The sequence below is a fragment of the Mangifera indica genome, chromosome 4, assembly GCF_011075055.1.
Source record: "Mangifera indica cultivar Alphonso chromosome 4, CATAS_Mindica_2.1, whole genome shotgun sequence".
In the NCBI taxonomy this organism is placed as follows: domain Eukaryota; kingdom Viridiplantae; phylum Streptophyta; class Magnoliopsida; order Sapindales; family Anacardiaceae; genus Mangifera; species Mangifera indica.
In genome coordinates, this window is record NC_058140.1 from 15693493 (window position 1) to 15713065 (window position 19573).

The 19573-nt window shown below is 32.4% G+C and overlaps 3 protein-coding genes across 8 annotated transcripts; 2 read left to right on the plus strand and 1 right to left on the minus strand.

The window, feature by feature from the left end:
• The first annotated feature begins 4300 nt into the window (after positions 1-4300).
• Positions 4301-8322, plus strand: LOC123215028 (60S ribosomal protein L3-2-like). 2 transcript variants are annotated; one of them, XM_044635065.1, is made up of 6 exons: positions 4301-4453; positions 6136-6239; positions 6716-6826; positions 7039-7343; positions 7448-7857; positions 7938-8322. In XM_044635065.1, the coding sequence occupies exons 2-6, from the start codon at positions 6155-6157 to the stop codon at positions 8194-8196; spliced, it is 1170 nt and encodes a 389-aa protein (XP_044491000.1). In that variant the 5' UTR covers positions 4301-4453; positions 6136-6154; the 3' UTR covers positions 8197-8322. The 2 variants fall into 2 exon arrangements, with proteins under 2 accessions (XP_044491000.1, XP_044491001.1); XM_044635066.1 differs by having other exon boundaries at positions 4368-4490.
• A 2787-nt stretch (positions 8323-11109) lies between these two features.
• Positions 11110-14189, plus strand: LOC123213197. 5 transcript variants are annotated; one of them, XM_044632581.1, is made up of 3 exons: positions 11110-11191; positions 13485-13835; positions 13905-14189. In XM_044632581.1, the coding sequence occupies exons 2-3, from the start codon at positions 13539-13541 to the stop codon at positions 14061-14063; spliced, it is 456 nt and encodes a 151-aa protein (XP_044488516.1). In that variant the 5' UTR covers positions 11110-11191; positions 13485-13538; the 3' UTR covers positions 14064-14189. The 5 variants fall into 5 exon arrangements, with proteins under 5 accessions (XP_044488516.1, XP_044488515.1, XP_044488517.1 ...); XM_044632580.1 differs by lacking the exon at positions 11110-11191 and adding an exon at positions 12010-12104; XM_044632582.1 differs by lacking the exon at positions 11110-11191 and adding an exon at positions 12202-12266.
• Positions 14190-15836: 1647 nt separating this feature from the next.
• LOC123213151 (luminal-binding protein 5-like) lies at positions 15837-19159 on the minus strand. Its single transcript, XM_044632522.1, has 7 exons — positions 18969-19159; positions 18558-18840; positions 18265-18476; positions 16854-17579; positions 16612-16766; positions 16445-16527; positions 15837-16374 (listed from the first exon to the last, which is right to left on the minus strand). Exons 1-7 carry the CDS (start codon positions 19006-19008, stop codon positions 15987-15989), a joined length of 1887 nt encoding a protein of 628 aa, XP_044488457.1. The 5' UTR covers positions 19009-19159; the 3' UTR covers positions 15837-15986.
• Positions 19160-19573: the final 414 nt, after the last annotated feature.

Genomic DNA, 19573 nt, shown 5'->3' on the forward strand with positions numbered 1-19573 from the left:
ATTCAAATGGAATACTTATCCATCAAGCAGCGTATATTGAAAAATTATTAAAACGCTTTAATATGGATAAAGCTTATCCTTTGAGCACCCCAATGGTTGTTCGGTCTCTTGATCCAAAAAAGGACCCATTTCATCCTAAAGAAGAAGATGAAAAGATACTTGATCCTGAAGTACCATATCTTAATGCCATTGGAGCCTTATTATATTTGGCCCAATGTACGAGACCGGATATATCCTTCGCAGTTAATTTATTGGCCCGATTTAGCTCTGCACCAACCCGTCGCCATTGGAACGGAATCAAATATATACTCCGTTACCTATGTGGGACTAGAGATTTAGGATTATTCTATTCTGTCAAATCTCCTAAAAATCCTAGTTTGGTTGGATATGCAGATGCTGGTTATCTTTCTGACCCCCATAAGGCCCGTTCACAAACGGGATATGTTTTCACTTATAATGACACAGCTATATCATGGCGCTCCACCAAGCAGACCTTGGTTGCAACTTCTTCAAATCATTCAAAAATTTTAGCTCTCCATGAGGCCAGCCGAGAATGTATATGGTTACGGTCTGTCATCCATCATATTCAGAATGCATGTAGTCTTCCTTCTACAACAGACACTCCTTCCATATTATATGAAGATAATGCAGCATGTATAGCCCAAATTAGAGGTGGGTACATCAAAGGAGACAGAACCAAACATATCTCACTGAAGTTCTTTTACACTCATGAGCTCCAGCAGAGTAAAAAGATTGATGTCAAGCAAATCAGATCATGTGAGAATCTTGCAGATTTGTTCACTAAGACACTACCGACATCAACATTTGAGAAGTTAATGTATAACATCGGTATGCGGCGGCTCAACAAGCAACCAAGTTGATCCTATTATAAAGAGGGAGAGCGTTTATCAGGGGGAGCATTCATCAGGCAAATTTTGAAGGTTATTCAATATTGGACAAAAGGTGCACTGTACTCTTTTTTCCTTCGCTAGGTTTTGTCCCACTGGGTTTTCCTAGTAAGGTTTTTAACGAGGCAGTTTAAGGACGTCCAACGCCAACTTACAGGACATTTAATAATTATGTTCCTTTGCTTTGGTTTTTATCCCACTGGGTTTTTCCTTAGCAAGGTTAATATAATTATCTGTAAGTGGTGAAAATCCAAGGGGAAGTGTTGCAGATGGTGGATTTTTCCACCCCCTCTTTTTGACTTTAGCCAAAAGAAATAGGAAGGCATTAAATGCCTCTGAAGCTTAGCCTGGAAGGAATTATTTTTATTGGCTGGAGGGGAGGCAAATTGCCTATAAATACCCCCTCTTCTCTTCATGTAAACTACAATTTTCTCTTCTCTTAATCCGGAAATAATAATTGTTTTGCTCTCTTCCTCTCTTTTTATTCAATTCTTCTTTAATAATTTATCTTTGCTAAATTAATTTTATAACACGTTATCAGCACGATTCGCGATGGGGGGGTGTGTTGTGACCTGAAGTCCCACATCGCTCCCGTGCAGTCTACTGAGCGTGTATATAGGCAGGGGCCAGAAGCCCTTAACCCAGTTGAGACCTTTTCCCAAAGTGGAGAAACAAAACCGTGCGGGCCTGAAGCCCAAAGCGGACAATATCGATTGGGCTGTTTATAACAACAACGATACTTTAAAGAGAAATGTGAAGGGATTACAAATTATTTAGATCTTTTTTATTAGTGAAAAATAAATACAATAAAATTTAAGGTTTTCTCGCTGATGACAAGAGATATCTTTGTTATTTCGATGTCTACATTTATTTTTAAGGTAGTTTTTAATATATCAGATCCTACACTCGACCAATTTATATACATGTTTTATATTTATTCTGTTAAATTCTTTAAGTTTTATTTAATCTTGATGGTTTGATCTTATTTTGTTTTTTGAATTATATTTTTAGATGATTTAGAGTCATTCAAGCCCCTTTTAAAGTGAAAATGGAAACTTAAAAAAGCAAATGATAAGGGTTTACATCAAGAGACAGAGAGTGATTATGGACAGTCTTATGGTCATAATTGGTGTCCATAATTATTAGGCGTAAATAGATAAAAAAACATAAAATAAGGTTAAGTGACAGGTATAAAAAGAAAATTATGTCTTCTCCAGGAGGGAACCAAATATACAACAGCTCAAAGAATTTTTAGAGAGAAAAAGCTCCAAAAAATAAGTAAAAGAGGGAAGATCCAAGATTAAATATAAAAGACCCAAAGAATCAAGATTTGAAGATCTTAGAGTTTTTTTTATCTCTTTTATTATCTTCTTTTATTGATTCAAAATGTCTCTCTCTCTAACTTTATTATGTAGTTTGAACTTTATAGTCATGAATAACTAATTTCTTTTATTAGGGTTTATGAGGAATCTATAAATTCTCAAGGATTATGTAACGGGTTTTGATTTTTAATTAATGATGATGAATGTTTGATTTAGTAATTGTGATTTTAACTTCTTGCTTGGTGTTAGAGTCTAATACCATGTTTGTTTGTAGATTGGAGTGTGATATTGAGAAATACATACCTAATTAGTTCATGCCTTTGCTAAACCTAAGGTTTTATTTAGAGATAAATATAAATCTTTTGTAGGCAAATTGATTGTCATAGAAATTAATAGGTTTTGATTAACAACATACCACGAAAGTAGTTAAGTTTTTAATCTTAACACACTTAATTAATCTTGAGAGAGGAATTAGGTAAAATAGGATAATCAACCATCAACAATTCATCTTATCATTGATTTTAATTGGATCCGTTACTGATTTTTGAGTAATTGATAATGAAATCATAAACCCTAGGCTTCTTTATAATCGGTATTTCAGTTTTAATTTGCTAGGTGATTATTTTTCTTTGTTAATTTCGATTTAGTTAGTTGTTTTATTTTATTATTTTTAATTTAATCCCAATCTATAATATTTTTATTTCTCTAACTAATTTAAACTACAAAATAAACTAGTATTTAACAACCAATCTCTGTGGGATCGACATCTTTTTATATTACTTGATTGACTCGTATACTTGTGAGCCATTGGCAACAAAATGATGTGTTTGAAGGAAAGACAATATTTTCAGAAAGACGTTGAAGTTGTTGCGATCATGTTTATTCCACAAAGAAATTTCTCTACAGTCCACACTACTCTTCCTGAAATATCTTAACCTCACAACTTGGAGCTTCTTATCCTTCGTTTTGTGTTTGTTTTTTTAAACAAATTGTAGATGTAAATATAATGATGCTGATCTTATTGTTCTTCTTGTTCAATTCATCCCTGTTGAAAAAAGAATGTTGAAGTGGGCATGTAGGCTTTTTCTCTTTTTGGTGTATTGGAAATCATATCACATCTACATCCCTGAAAATCATGCAAATCATATCCCAGATTATTAGCCATCACATCCCTAGAGATCATATTTACATTGATGAGCAGATTATTTTCTTCTATTCAAAGCATAATCCTTTTTTGTACAAATCTTATATTACCAAAAAGAGATTAGAGTTTACAGTATATAAGTCATTGCATGTAAAGATTGAATATACAAGTAATAGAAAACAAAATTCTTTCTTTACTTTTCTTGAGCTTCTCTGGTTCGCCGTATTGAACCAACTCTACTCTCTCAGATTTTGGCATGGTGTTCTAATTGTCGCCGGTTTGTTATGTTCTCTTAGGGTTTGATGAGTTGAGTAGCAAAACCTATAGGAGCATAATGTTAAAATAGAGTGGGGGGAAATATATCGAAGTTGCAAAAATTATTGTTATTTTTAAAAAATTATGGGTAGACAACTTTGGGAAGAAATAGCATAAAAATTGATTGGATAGGTTTCAGAAAAGAATTTGTTTTATTTAGTTTCGATTCTAATTCTGAAATTTTAGTATTCAATCAATTTCGGTTCTTACTTTTTCAATAGAATACTTATACCCACTCAATCCTAAAAATATTTGTTAACGGTTTATTCTTTTTTAATTGTGAGCATAAAATTTTACTATACGATGATAAATACCTAAAGACTAATTTATGTTACTCATTATTATTGTTAGTGATAATAGTTATTAATTTTGTCATTTTCATTATATTAAAAGCACATGCAAAAATTAATTTAAATATTAATAATTATATATAATAAATTATTGAATAATTTTAAATTAAATCAGACTCACAACCTTTTTAATTATTATCTCCCACTGATAATGTTTCAAGAAAAACCATAACTCGGATCCTTCTGAGCCCAAAAATGAGACGGGCCAACCCAATTGGATCCTGTCAATAATTAGCCCAAATTGACAAAACCCTAGGGTGAAAATCAAACGATTCAAATAAATCCTCAGAACCAATCACAGTCGTCAAATCTCAGTTGGAAACACCATAAAATCCAATCTAAGAGCACACCAAGCTTCCATTTCAAAGCCAGTGCCGCTCTAATATTCTATCGTTTTCTCGTTAAACCCCGGAGGTATAATCGTACAGTCTTAAACATCTTCTCAAAATCAGTTCGTTAAACTCATCTCTTTACATATTTATACTTCGTTTTATTGATTAAAGGTTTTTGTTTTTAAATATCCTTGTGGGTATAAGAGATCTGTTATCATGAAAAGCAGATTCCTGTGTTCTTATCTTACGGGTTTGTTTGTATGATAGTTTTTTATTTGTTTATGGTGTAAATTTATGATCTTTGGTGGTACTTTCACCTCTTTCTAATTATTTATGCTAGTTATTCTATTAGAAGGTTTTGTGTTAACTCACCGAGCTAGCCTTAAAGTGTTCTGTTTGTGTTGAATGAATATTAGGGGTTGCCTAGTGCAATTTTTTTAATTTACTTTTTGTTTTTATATGAAACAACAATTTGATAGGAACTTAGATGTGATGTTTATAAATTTTTTTATGAATAAAAAATCAAATTTTCTTTTAAATTTAGTAGTGTGTGTGTGTATAAGATGATTTTGTCGCTTGTACAATGACCAACTTCAAATATTCGTAATCAATTCGTTTAATTATCAATTAGTATGGGAGGGCAAAAATTTTTGCTGTTTTCATTTTTGGAACATACTTGAGTAGATGCAATATTGAATCTTCACAATATCATTTCATTTTCCGTGGATTTTTTTGTTTGAAATTAAACTAGATGAGTTGTGTTGTAGATTTTAGAACTGTCTGATCTTTCAACATGTCTGTTTTTCCTATTATGAAAGATCTGTTGGTGATAGTTTTGATTTTTTTTTTTTTCTGTGATTTGAAACCCTTTTATGTGGATGCATATTGGTGTTGAGCATGTCTTGGTGGATGATTGAATTGTATCCCCAGAAGAAATGGGTGACTAATAATCAAGGCTGGAGTCTCGAAAAAGGGCTCTTTTACCGAAAACCCAAATATGGGTATTTGGAAAGAAATACCTATGAGCTTGAGAATTGGCATATACTTATTTGCCATAGGCCTTTGGTTGGGGACCAATTTCCATCATTTGCCAAAAATTGCCTGTGACATACAATTGTTATCCATTGCAAGCACCAACTCTTATCATGTTTTATGATATTCAAAGTATTTTATATTAAAGCCCGTTTTTCTTGTTTGAAAATTTTTAAAAAGTTTTTGTTGAAGTTATAGATCTAGTAATTGTCCTTTTAAATTTTATTTTGATTTATGAAACATGTTTACAGCTTTTCATTTGTCTTGATGAAAAAATCATTTCTAGTTCTAAATTTAGAAAATTTGTTATTAGTGTTGTTATTTATTTGAGGTTTCATGTAAGTTTGTGTTATAGTTTTTCATCCCTTCTGCAGCACCTTTATTATTTTTCTTTTTGATAGATATTCAGAATGTTTATAACTGAACTATTTTGCTGTGTGCAAGATAAAATGATCAAAAGTAGTTTATTTTTGACTTTATCTATACTTTGTTTCAGGTCCGTACTTTTCAACTCTATTTATCTGTGAAGGGGTTAAATAAGATGTGAAAAATCTATTAAATTTGTTTGTTTTTGCTGAATTTTATCACTTGTGTCAACATATTTTCCTTATTTTTTTAATTAAGTCATGAAACTTTGTGAATTTAATGTTTTTATTTATGTAAAATTTGGGTTCAATTTATTGTTTGTGTATTGAATTATAAATCCATTGAAGTAACATATGATTATTGCAGTAAGCTTTTTTTGGGGAGGATGTCTCATCGTAAGTTTGAACACCCAAGGCATGGATCTTTGGGGTTTCTCCCAAGAAAGAGAGCGGCCCGACACAGAGGAAAAGGTTTATGAACTTGCTTATGTTATTGCCAAATGATGTTTGCAGATGAGAAATATTATATTTTTGCATGCCAATTAATTGTGTTGTAGAAATTTCACGAGTATGCATAATAATACTGTGTAATTTTTTTATTTATGTACCAGCATTTATTATTCAATTTCAAGTGTGATTTTTTTCCCTCTATAATGCAATTTTTTTCAGAATGAATTGGTGCAGATGAGCTATAGTATCATTTGTGTTGCATGATGCTTCTATCCATTTTGGCTTGTGTTATTGTTTTGTCAATCTAATCTTTGTTGTTATCATAAATGTTCTGATGTCTTGTATTATCATTTTTTCGTTGAATTTGACTGATCGTTGGCTGTATTTTTCACTGTCATCAAGATTCTAAAATGCTCAAATTTGTTGTCAGGAAGGTTTCTTCATTTGAATTTTTGTCATTAGTTTCTCATTCTTGATTCTCTGTGTGTGCTTAACAGTGAAGGCATTCCCCAAAGATGATCCTTCTAAACCATGCAGATTAACTGCTTTCCTGGGTTACAAAGCAGGAATGACCCACATTGTCCGAGATGTGGAGAAACCAGGATCAAGTGAGTTTCAACTCTTCTAAGTATGCTTTTTACTTCTTTGCTGGCAAATATTTCTATTTAATTTTTTTTATAAGTTGTATTATCATAATGATTTAAAAAACTAGTGCTGAAATAAGATCAAAAAGTTGAAACCCTAGTATAAACTAAGAAAGAGTCACCATTTCCTCCATGCTTTTGATAGTTTTTTTAACCTTCTAATTTTTGTTTTCCAGAACTCCACAAAAAGGAAGCATGTGAAGCGGTAACTATTATAGAAACACCACCCATGGTTGTCGTCGGGGTTGTTGGTTATGTCAAGACACCCCGTGGACTTCGTTCTCTTTGCACTGTCTGGGCTCAGCATCTCAGTGAAGAGATTAAGAGAAGGTTCTATAAGAACTGGTGCAAATCTAAGAAGAAGGCCTTCACCAAGTACCCAAAGAAGTTTGAAAGTGAAGATGGGAAAAAAGATGTTGAGGCTCAGTTGGAGAAAATTAAGAAGTACTGTACTGTGATTCGAGTCTTGGCCCACACCCAGGTGTTCTCTTCCCCCAAGAGGACCAAAACTTTGATAATCCCATTTCTAGTTGATGCTAGTGTGCTCAACTTTCTGTTGGTTTTGCTATTTGTTTCATTTTGTAGATAAGAAAAATGAAGGGACTGAAGCAAAAGAAAGCCCATCTGATGGAGATCCAGGTCAACGGTGGAACCATTGCCCAGAAGGTTGACTTTGCATATGGTTTCTTTGAGAAGCAAATTCCTGTTGATGCTGTGTTCCAGAAAGATGAGATGATAGATATAATTGGTGTGAGTAAAGGTAAAGGTTATGAGGGTGTGGTTACTCGTTGGGGTGTTACTCGTCTTCCTCGCAAGACTCATCGTGGTCTTCGCAAGGTCGCATGTATTGGTGCCTGGCATCCTGCTAGGGTTTCCTTCACTGTTGCAAGGGCTGGACAGAATGGTTACCACCACCGCACAGAGATGAACAAGAAAATCTACAAGCTTGGAAAGACTGGTGACGATTCTCACTCTGCCATGACCGATTATGACAGGTTCTAATTACTTCTCTTACTCTTCAACACATTGATGTAACTTTTTTTAAAGTTTCACTCCTGGACTTTTCTATGACCAGGACTGAGAAGGATATTACGCCGATGGGAGGATTCCCCCACTATGGTATTGTGAAAGAAGATTATCTTCTGATCAAGGGCTGCTGCGTCGGAACCAAAAAGCGTGTTGTGACATTGAGGCAGTCATTGCTGAAGCAGACATCCAGAGTTGCAATGGAGGAGATTAAGCTCAAGTTCATTGATACATCCTCCAAGTTTGGCCATGGTCGGTTCCAAACAACACAGGAGAAGGCTAAGTTTTATGGAAGACTCAAGGCTTGATCAACAAACATTGTTTTGAATGGTCATTAAATCAATCCTCTAGTAGTTCAAATTTTGAGTGAGTTTGTTTTAGTTTTGTAATAACTGGGATTTTGTTGAAATGTTTCTACTTAGTGCTTGGTTTCACTCATCTCCCTCAATCTGCTTTCTATTTTCTTCAGTCTCTGCTATCGATAATGTACATGTCAAGTCTTCGGAAGACTACCAAAGTAATCAAATATCTAAGAGTAATTGCATTTATTCCTGAAGAGCATGTCTCATCAAAATGGATTTAACCAAAAAAATAAGAACATGGGCCAGTTTTATATTTATCAATCTCATTTTCTTTCTTTTTTTTATGAACTCATCCGGGCGAATGGATCGTGGGTCTAAATTGGACATCTTTTGGCAACTGGATTGTAGCACAAAATTATGCCTATTTATAATATCAATAGTTATTATGAATGAGAACAATTTGTCAATGTTAATCATTTTATGTTTTTATATATTTTGTGTATAAATATAATTTATACACATCATGTAGATAAAATTTTAGAAAATATAATAAAAATCATTCTAGCGTGTTCAAATAACATTAGATAATAGCCAACATCACAAAAAGGTATTTTTCAAATAGAGTATAAGTGAATAATAGAAAATACAATGTATCTAATAAATTGTGTAAGACTAAATATAGCTTACATGGTTAATAAATTGAGTAAATATATAAGTAATAGATTGCATTTTACTTGATATCCAATTATACTATAAAAATGTAACGATACAAACTAGATATCTGATATAAAAAAGGCCAAAGGACTATTTCCCACCCAAGGTATGTTTTTTCTACAAATTCCTATCCGTTAACTTTAAAAAACCCGTTTACCTACCTATGAGCTGTTAAAAAAAAGGGTAGATTGACGAATTCAGGGATAAAATCGTCATTTCATCTATAATATTAAAAATAAACTTTAATTTAATTTATTTTTTACCCCTAAACCCTCATCTTCGTCGGCGACGACGCCTAGGAGCATCGGAGGCTGCACGGTCGGAAGGAGGTGCCGTCGAGGAGGGAGAGTAGGTGCTTGGAGAGTGTCGGTCATCGCCGGAAAAATTGAATCTGAATTTGGAAACCCTAGGGGAAAAATACAGTTTTTGAAAACTTAGGTTGGGGGGAAAGTGTTAGTTTTTAGGGTTTGGAGGGGAAAATGATATAACCAACGGACTCAGTTAAGTTTAACGGCCCATGGATGGGTAAATGAGTTTTTCAAAGTTAATGGAGGGAACTTTGAGAGTTCATCATAGTTTGGGTGGGAAATAGTCCTTTGGCCTATAAAAAACTCAAAGTTATTAGTGAAAATGTGTTAACACTAAAAAGTGCAGTTGAATAATAAAATCCCTTTAAGCATACTGTTATAATTAGATTCGTTATGAAATATAAGTTTATCAACCTTATTGTATTTGAGTGAACGAGACAAATCTATTTTAAAAAAAAAGTATGTTACATTACATAGGTTTTAATTTTCAACTTTAATCTATTCTAAATTTTCTTTAATGATTTTGTATACATCATGTTAAAGGTTGTCGTGATACCATAAAATTTTATTAAGCGTAAACTGCTTTAGTATATCATTATAAGCCGAAAAAAAACACATGATTTACGTCTTTAGTTTAGCATCACTTTTTATACATTTGCTTTTCCTCTTTTCGGCTTATTCAATGGGCGACCCCTCACTTCCATAGCCTCACTCATCGCTCAGCGCCACTGTTTTCTTTTTAAATACTCTCCCTCCCAGTTGATGTTCTAGACCCCTTAACGTTTGTCTCAATATCTAAATTATACTCATTAGTTTTATAAATTTCTTAGATACACCCTTGATGCCCTTTCTCTTGTGAGCCAAAAGAAGTTATGGATTTCATAGAAAGAGATCATCCCTTTCTTCCCATATGGGCATTGGCAAAAGAGAATTGCCACTGATATAAATATGTTTTCTTTTTTTTTTTATAAATATGCATGCCATCATATTATTCTTACTTAGAAGTGTTGAAAAAAATTATTGGTAATTAAATTGTTGGGAAAGTAAAAGGATTGCTTAAGAAGTTGGAGACTTTGTTTCAAAAAGGAGAGATTAAACAAAAGAAAAGAAAAGAAAAGAAGAGAAATATATGCTTCAAATCTCTATTTTCAAATTACCTTTAATATGCTTTATATTCATGTCTTGGGACCCTTCTCCTTTTACAAATATGTCTTATATGGAAAATATATTTACACAAAGCAATCATCATCATCATCTTTTTTTTTTTTAATTTTTTTTTAACTGGGTTTTTTTTTTTTAATCTTCAAGCTTAAATCAAAATTTACTCCAATTTTATATATATGTATATATCAGAGGAAACAAGACATATTATAGAATTCATATTTTGCATGGTAATTTTTGTTATATGATATATAGATATATATATAAAGTTTTGCAGTAAAAATTGTCACTGCAACTGGTCAGAAATTAATTATTATTTTCAAGTAACATCATACTTTTATTATTTATCCTTTAATTTTGATTTTTTTTTTTTTGGCTTGAGATAGTTTTTCTTATCACTTTTATATGAAAATAGGGTTTCCCATTTTCACTCTTTCTGCCCTAGTTCTCTCTTGCTAATAAAGAAATTTTATTTAAATTGGGTTATTTCAAATAATTTAAAATTTTAATTTTAATATAATGTTATAGAATCTTAATAACCTAAATTCTCTCACTTAAAGATTTTATATACTTAATTACTCAAACAACTCTTAGTGACAGAGTGATTGTTGTTATTAATTTTTTTAATTTATTTTAAAGAGAAAAAAAAATATAAATATATAAAAAATATGAAGAATAATTGTGGCCTACAGACTCTACACCACTCACTTTATTTTATTTTATCTTTTAAATTTTTTTTTTTCCCAGGCCTGTCATCTTTTTGTTCAATTTCTTTCTTCTCTTGAATCATGGCACTTCTGCTTCAGCATAGCTGTAAGGTATCCAACATTGATTCTCACTGCTCTCTCTTTCTTTATGCTTTTCTTATTCTATCATTTCTATTTTATTTTCTTCTGCTTTTATCTCCACTTGTTGTCATTTTTAGAGCCTTTGATCACATGCCTATCCAATTTCACTCCATTCAAAATTTATTTTATAAGCTATGATAAATAAAAATTTTATTGTACAGCAATATTCTTGGCAGCCTTTGTCAATGGATGTAGGCTTAATTTAATATCTCTAGCAGCCTTTCTTTTTCTTTAATTTTTTTTTTTCTTCTTTTGTTTGTTGGGAGATTTTGTGAGATTTTGCTACCTTCGCTATCATTACATCTGAATGGTTATGTTGGATTTTGAGTTGGATCAGGAAAATTGATTTGATGCTATGAAATGGACCTTTAACCTATAATTAATTGTTTCACATGATAAACATAAAATTCTTCTTAATTAATTAATTAAAATTCTCTATCTTATCTAGAGAAAGCAACACTTTAGGAAGAAGTTGAATATTTTATTACCTGTTATTATTTTCATTTTGTTTTCAATATAGGGATAATAAAAAATCTTCCCTCCTCTCGTATAAAAAATTATTTTTTCTTCTCTTTTCTATCCTATTGAGAAAGTTTCTCACATTCTTTCTCGTCAAAAAATTAATAAAATACTTATTAAGTATTATAACATTTATAATAACTTAAAACTTTTAAAGTAATAAATTTAGAGAATATATTTAAAAAAAAACACATTAAAGAGAGAACATGTCAGAGATATATTCATTTTCGTTCTTATCCTATCTTTGATTATGAAAACTTTAATTATCTTTATCTCTGTTTTAGAGAAGGATAGAGTAAAGACCCGAAGCCTAATTTTCATCTCTAATCTTATCCATATGCATTCAAATAGTCTCTTTCTTGAGGTTGTTGCTATAATTACTTTCTTAAGATAAATTATTTGAATTATCTGTGCACATAATTACTTGTTTGATGTTAATCTTCACTTGCTTATAATTATTGATTTAGCGGTTCAGAGATCATAATTTTGTGCTGGTCTTGTCAAATAGTCAAAGAAATAGCTTGTTGTATGATTTCTCCTTCATCTTACCGGAATTTTCCTGAAATACATATTCACATACAAATTTTTGTTCTATGAATTGACATATCCATAAACTGTTTTGCCCACAAAAATTTTTAATAGATGAGTTAACAGATGGCATAATACATGGTTTACCATGTTAAAATATTTCAAAGTTTTAAAGGTGAGAGTAAAAAAAAATTCTCGGAGGGCCAATAGGGCAAGTCATGTTCAGGCACAACAAGACATGAAGGTCCATGCCTTTGATTTCTTAAAGCTTGCTTCATCAGACAAGGTATAGTATTGATTAAGTTAGGCATCATCAGGATCATGAACATGAAAAACATAAAATAAAATAAAAGCAAAGCAAAGGGTTTCACAAAATGGATGGATGTATAGATTATCATATAACTTTGTCTTTACATTTTCTATTGGGTATAAAGCTATATTGCTCTAAATTTCTTCTTTTAAATAATTCATTGAGAAGTGTGCTTGTCATGTTTTTCCATGGCAAAATGAAGCCATAGGCTACCAATACTCTACATAATTTCTGCTCCTACTTCTCTGGACCAAAAGTAAAATTAAAATTTGCTTCGCCCCAGAAGAGATTTGTTTATATTTCTCTCTTGTTTTCTCCCCTTCAATCACTTCTCAGCAAGAGGGCTTCTTCACTGTCTTTATGCCTCTCTTTCTCCTCCTCTCTTTGGTATGTATACTTAGTACCTTTTTTCTTCTAAGTTTTGCTCCTGTTTCTGGTTTTCTTTTGATGAATAAGCAATTTTGAGAATGAGCTTGAGGGTGGAAATTCATTTGAATCTTGTTTAATTTAGGCATGATTAAGGGGAAATGATGATAAATTGACAGTTTTGAGAGAAAGAAAGAAAGAAAGAATCTAGATTAAGTATTAATTAACTTAAAGACACAAAAAGTGTGAATGAATCATTTGACATTATAATTATTCTAGACTTGAGCTCAATTTGATGATTCCAAAATGACCCCATTGCCTTTTCTCTAAAACATCATTCTTATTCTGCATTTGTTGCTCCAGGGAAATGATGCTCCCTGAGAAATTTTAGCGATGTAATTATGCTCTAGAAGACTTGCAAAATTTCCCCCAATGATTTCTCTACATTGGTTATGTATATATATATTTATGTTCTTCCACTTATATTCAAATCGAACATACTCTAAATCATTCCTGACATCATTTATGGATTTTTTCCAGGGAATCAACAAGTTATTAAGAGATTTGTTAGTGTGAAGGCCTGTGTAGTGTATCATGAGTTCGAACGAGTTTGGTACTGAAAGATCGAAGCCCTGGAACATATACACAACGTCGGATCCAAGTCCATCTCAGGCAGCAGTGGATCAGGAAGCTCCATGGAAAAGCTTTGGAACATCAATGAATGCTATTTCTTTTGGATTTGTTGCCACAGCTATCTTGATATCGATGTTTCTAATAATGGCGATTTTTGAGCATCTCTTTAGGCCGGCAACTTCCTTCTCTTCACCAGATGGGATGAGCAATGCTTCTACAGATTCAGGACCCAAGACAAAGCTTGGCAATGCACAAACTGTAAGTTTCTAATTTCACTTTTTAAGTACACAATTAAGTACACAGATGATATGATTTTGGTGGTGATAGGTGTCAAGCTCATATGCATTGGATTTCTCAGTACTGATGCCGGGGCAACAGCATCCTACCTACATTGCTCAACCTGCTCCTCTTGGACCTCTGCCATGCCAAAGAGAAGGAACATGTTGGCCTTCTCATCAACATGAACTTAATTTTGCATATCCTTAGACTTGCGCTGAGGCATCTCTTGAGGCTGTTTGTATATCTCTACAAAATATGATCAATTTTATGTGTTCTATTATAGCAAATTTATTATCTAATCAATAAAATATCAGAAGCATGTATTGGACAGAATTCACAAGTCTTCTAGGCTGATTAGTTTTTTCCTTTTTTTCCACATTTATATGCTTCTTGCTTATCGTTGTATTAACCTTGCAAGTCACCATGTGAATCCATGAGCCAAATAAGCCTATATATAAAAAATCATAAAATTGCACATGGCCATAATTAACATTAAAATGAAAAATTATTTGCTTTATAATACAGTCACATATAAGTAAATCTCATCATTCTTTAAATATGTCAAAAAAAAAAAAATTATGACATATGGTTAAGTCGATTAAAACATCTGAATTCTCAGTAAAATTCATAGTTTTATATATAAGTTATGAAATGTCATTCATCTATAATTACTATAAATTTTTCGTAAATTCTTTCAAAAATCATCTTTATTGTTTGATGTGATCATTCCAATCGATAAATAGTTGCGTTGTGACTTACAAAAAATATATTTAAGTATAATATGTTTCAAATCAGATAAATTTATCTATAAATAAATCAAATCTTAAGTGATAGATAAAAAGTAACTTATTTTTCTTTTTTCAGTTGGTTATTCCATAATTAAAGATGAATAGAAAAAAATAAAGAGTTTTGGGTGTGCATAGAATGTGTTTTTACATAGCATAAAATGAAATTTAAAGCATGAAAGCAACCAAACATTCATTAAAATGTTTGGAGTATAATAAAAGATGATAAGAAATGCAGATGGCTATAATTAAGATTAACATGGGCATTATTTACTTTAATTGATTATGAGCTTTCTTAATCACCTCTCTAATGTGACAAATAGAAACTAACATGCTAGTGGTTTCCACATTATCTTAATGACTGCTCCAAGCTGTAAAGTTTTTTTTATCTATTTTTTTTTTAGCAATAGTCATTAGAATTTTATTATTTTCTTCTTTCGAGTGGATAACTTGAATGGTAAGAGATGGATGTGACATCCTATATTGTTAGCTAATAAATGAGAGTTTGATTCGGTTTATGAGATTGTGTTAAATATGACATTTTAGTAAAGTAGAAGTCGAATATCTTAATTTTTGTTTCTATTTTTGTTTTCATTTAGAAAAATCTTTCCTTGTCCCCAATATAGGGATAATCGTCTAAAAAAATAATAAAAATATATATTAGGCATTAAAATATATTTGTAATAATTTAAAATTTGTATCAATAATTTAATATATAAAAAATTTTAAGAATATGTAAAAGAGAGGATAAAACAAAGAGAAAATAGGTTAAATATATATATATATATATATATCTTCGTTTTTATCTTGTTTTCAATTGTGAATATCTTTATCAAAAAATCCTCTTTTTTTAATGAGAAAGGATGCGTCAAAGACCCAATTTTATAGGGTGAATTACCATCTCTAGTTTGATCGAGTAGTAATCTAAAGCTCACAAATGAATCTGTGTGGGGCTGCAATTGGGTGGCTACAAGAAATTTTGAGCTCCACTGTTATACTTTTACTGTTGTGATATTCACATGAATTTTATAAAAACTTGGTTGACCTCACAGATTGATGAAATTATGGCAATTATGAGTTACAACTGTAGCACTAAAAAATATTTCCTGATCTCAAGATGGTGAGAAGAATACCAGATAAGATGTTCTACCAACCAATTAGTTGTCGCTGTTAATTATAAATAATTACCACCAAATTAAAATAAAAATCAGAATGTGTATTAATGGCTCATTTTTAATATTGTCAATTCTGAATTCAATTTCTTATGATAAAAAACTGAATTCCTTCTTCTTTTTTATCATCTTTCTCTCCTTTATTCATGCTGGTATTCATCTTTGTCTTCTTGTTATTGTGAATAACCTGAACTTGCACCGCCACTCTTCTCATGAACCTGTCTAATAATAGGATTATCAGCATTCTGGTTGTCTTCCAGGGCCTCCTTCATGGAGCTTCCAAGCTTCTCCTTATCATCACCATCAGTCTTATTCTCTTTGTCCTCATTGATGGGGCTTTCCAGTTCGTTCCTGGCTCCAATTTTCTCTCTCATTTTCTTATCTTCTTCCGCAAATTCCTCAGCCTCCTCTATCATTCTTTCGGTCTCTTCTTGAGTCAGACGCCTCTTGTCAGAGATTACGGTGAAGGACTCTGACTTTTTTGTTGCCTTGTCCTCAGCTTTTACAGTTATGATGTCATTGACATCAACCTCAAGTGTTACCTGAATTTTGGCTACTCCCCTACATTAACGAAAATTCTATCAAATTAAATGCGGGAACAAAACTGAGATGTCTTATGGCTTCAACTTACCTTGGAGCAGGAGCAATGCCAGAGAAATTAAACTTTCCAAGCTCAATACAATCCTTTGTCAGGCTCCTTTCACCTTCAAAAATCTGAGACACACTTTCAAACATTAGTCCAAATACAGAAACTAGATCAAAATTTTAAATTTAACACAGCTCAGGATTTGTAAATACCCTGATAGAAACAGAGGTTTGCTGATCCTGGTAAGTGGTAAAAACCTGAGACTTCTTGGTAGGAATGTTAGCATACTTGTTAATTAACCTAGTCATAACCCCACCAGCAGTTTCGATACCAAGACTTAAGGGAGTCACAAAAACCAAAAAGGTCTCTGCAGAAAACCAAATCAGGATCAGAATCAGATTAGCAACAACAAAATAAAAAGAATCCTGAAAGTTTCTGATCAATTTATGGTTACCGTAAATGCTTTGATATCTTTCATCAGTACTAAGAATTCCATCATAAACTGCAGCTCCATGAGCCACAGCTTCATCAGGATTCACACCTTTATACGGCTCCTTCCCATTAAAGAAATCTTTCAACAATTCCTGAATTTTTGGAATCCGAGTACTTCCTCCGAAGAGCAGAATTTCATCAATGTCAGATTTCTTCAATCGGGCTTCTGCCAGTGCCGCTTTCACTGGCCCCAAGGTTTTCTTGAACAAGTCCATGTTCAATTCCTCAAATTTGGCTCTAGTTAACGGTTCCGAAAAATTCACCCCATCAAAAAGGGACTCGATTTCGACTCTAACTTGATGCTGGCTACTCAATGCTCTCTTAGCTTTTTCACATGCCCTCCTTAGCTTCCCAAGAGCTTCGTTATTTTCACTGATGTCTTTGCCATATTTGTTCTTGATCAATTTAATGAAATAGTCCACGATTCTGTGATCAAAGTCTTCTCCTCCCAAATGGGTGTCTCCACTTGTGGAACGAACCTCAAACATTCCATCATCAATGCACACAATGGTGACATCGAAAGTGCCACCTCCAAGATCATAAACCAAGATGTTCTTCTCCTTCACTTTCCAGTCTAGACCAGAGGCCACGACGGCCGCTATCGGCTCGCCCATAATCCGAATCACATTGAGCCCCGCTTTAGTGCCTGCTTCCATGGTTGCTTCCCTTTGTGCATCATTGAAATATGCTGCAACAATTGAACACTGAACATCATGAACCCCATTGGACTATCATCAAATACAAATCCAGGATTTTTTTCTTCACACAATTTACAAACATCACAAATTAAATGCTTGTTTTCTCTAAGAACCACAGTCCTTTTAAGTGACTAGTTAGAATTAATATATGTTTGAAAGCATTGTAATGATTCGAATATATGTATATTAATATAGTTTGGGCATATTATACATTTAAGTCAATCAAAATTAAGTAGGTGCATATCACATTACACAATTAAAGACTGGATAAATGTATATTTATTAAATAAACCACCGTTATGTATAAAAAATCTTAATAATCTTTTTTAAAAATTAGGAGCCTTGCCTGAGTTGAACAACTCTTTTAAAACGGAACTAACCACATTAAATAGATCAAATTATGGGTTTAGTGATCATCCGACAACTATTGAATCAGATAAATTAAGAATTTAATCTTAAAATGTTGTTAAAGGAAATTTTCAAACAGATTAAACCTCGAGTTCAATGACTAATCACATGATCACTGAATTAAATAAATTAAGAGTTTGATCTTATAATATTATTAAAAAAGACTTAAATTCATGTCTTCTTATGCATGGAGACTCTGCTTTTGCTTCTCAAGGTACATCTCAGACAAAATTTTAATAATCTTGATAGACTGAAATGAACTTGTACCTGGAACAGTGATAACAGCATCTTTGATCTTCTCTCCCAAGAAACCCTCAGCTGCCTCCTTCAGTTTCTTCAAAGTCATGGCAGTGATCTCCTGGGGACTAAATACGTTAGTCTTACCATTAAGCTTCATTTGCACATATGGTTTCCCATCCTTATTCACAATCTGATTAGGCATCATCTTTACATCTCTCTGCACCTCTGGATCCTCAAACCTGAACACACACCAAGCAAATTAAACAGTAAACCAAACCAAACAAACCCACTTCATAAACAATCAACTAAACTCAACTTACTTTCTTCCAATGAGTCTTTTGACATTAAACACAGTGCGGTCTGCGTTGAGAGCCCCTTGATTCATGGCAGCCTCTCCGATCAGACGATCGGTATCACTGCAGGCAACCCAAGAGGGAGTTATGCGATTGCCTTGATCGTTTGCTGTGATATCAATGTCATCGTTTTTGTACATGCCCACACACGAGTATGTCGTCCCCAAGTCAATACCAATTACAGTCCCCAGTTTCCAAGAAGGATATGAAGAAGCATCCCCTAAACTTAACGAGAATACTGCAAATAAATCTATCAATCAATCAATAAAACCATGCATATATGTTACTGTAGGAGTATAGAAATTCAATAAAGTAACAGGCGAAATCGAACTCAACGGACGAATATAAGTTGAAGAATAAATAAACAAAACTTCTTACCGAGAGCAAAGAGAAGCAAATTGGCCAAAGGTTTAGTCATGGAGATTGTTAGACTAATTAATTAATTATCTCCTATTTTGATTAGAATTTTGATTTTGTTTTAGTTGTTTCTTCTTCTTGCATGTGAGACGTTGGCCTGCCACTGAGGAGTTGACGCAGGTAGTGGGATTATTTGCCTTATTGTGACCGTGAGGGAGAAGGGGTATGATGTCAGCAAAAAAATATTAGGGGTCTTTTCAAATAGGTATTCTAATTTAAGTCCATGGAATCCCTAAAATTTCATTAATTACTAATTGCCCCTTGAAGTTTTCAAGCTAACAAAATATCCCTGATATTCAGTATTAGGTGTTAAAATTAAATGGTAAGGAGAGCATTTCTTTTCACTAAAATATTCATAAGCTTGTAATAATCTAAGGAAGCGTTCAGTTGAGGGTTAATAAAGATTACTCTAATAATTTATCTTTTATTATTTATGTTTAAAATATTCTGATAATCTTTTATTACCAATGATAATATAAGAGAGGATAATCTAATTACCAATTAAAAGATTATCAAGATAATCTTGATTTTATTATAATTATATTTTTATTTATTAATATTTTAAG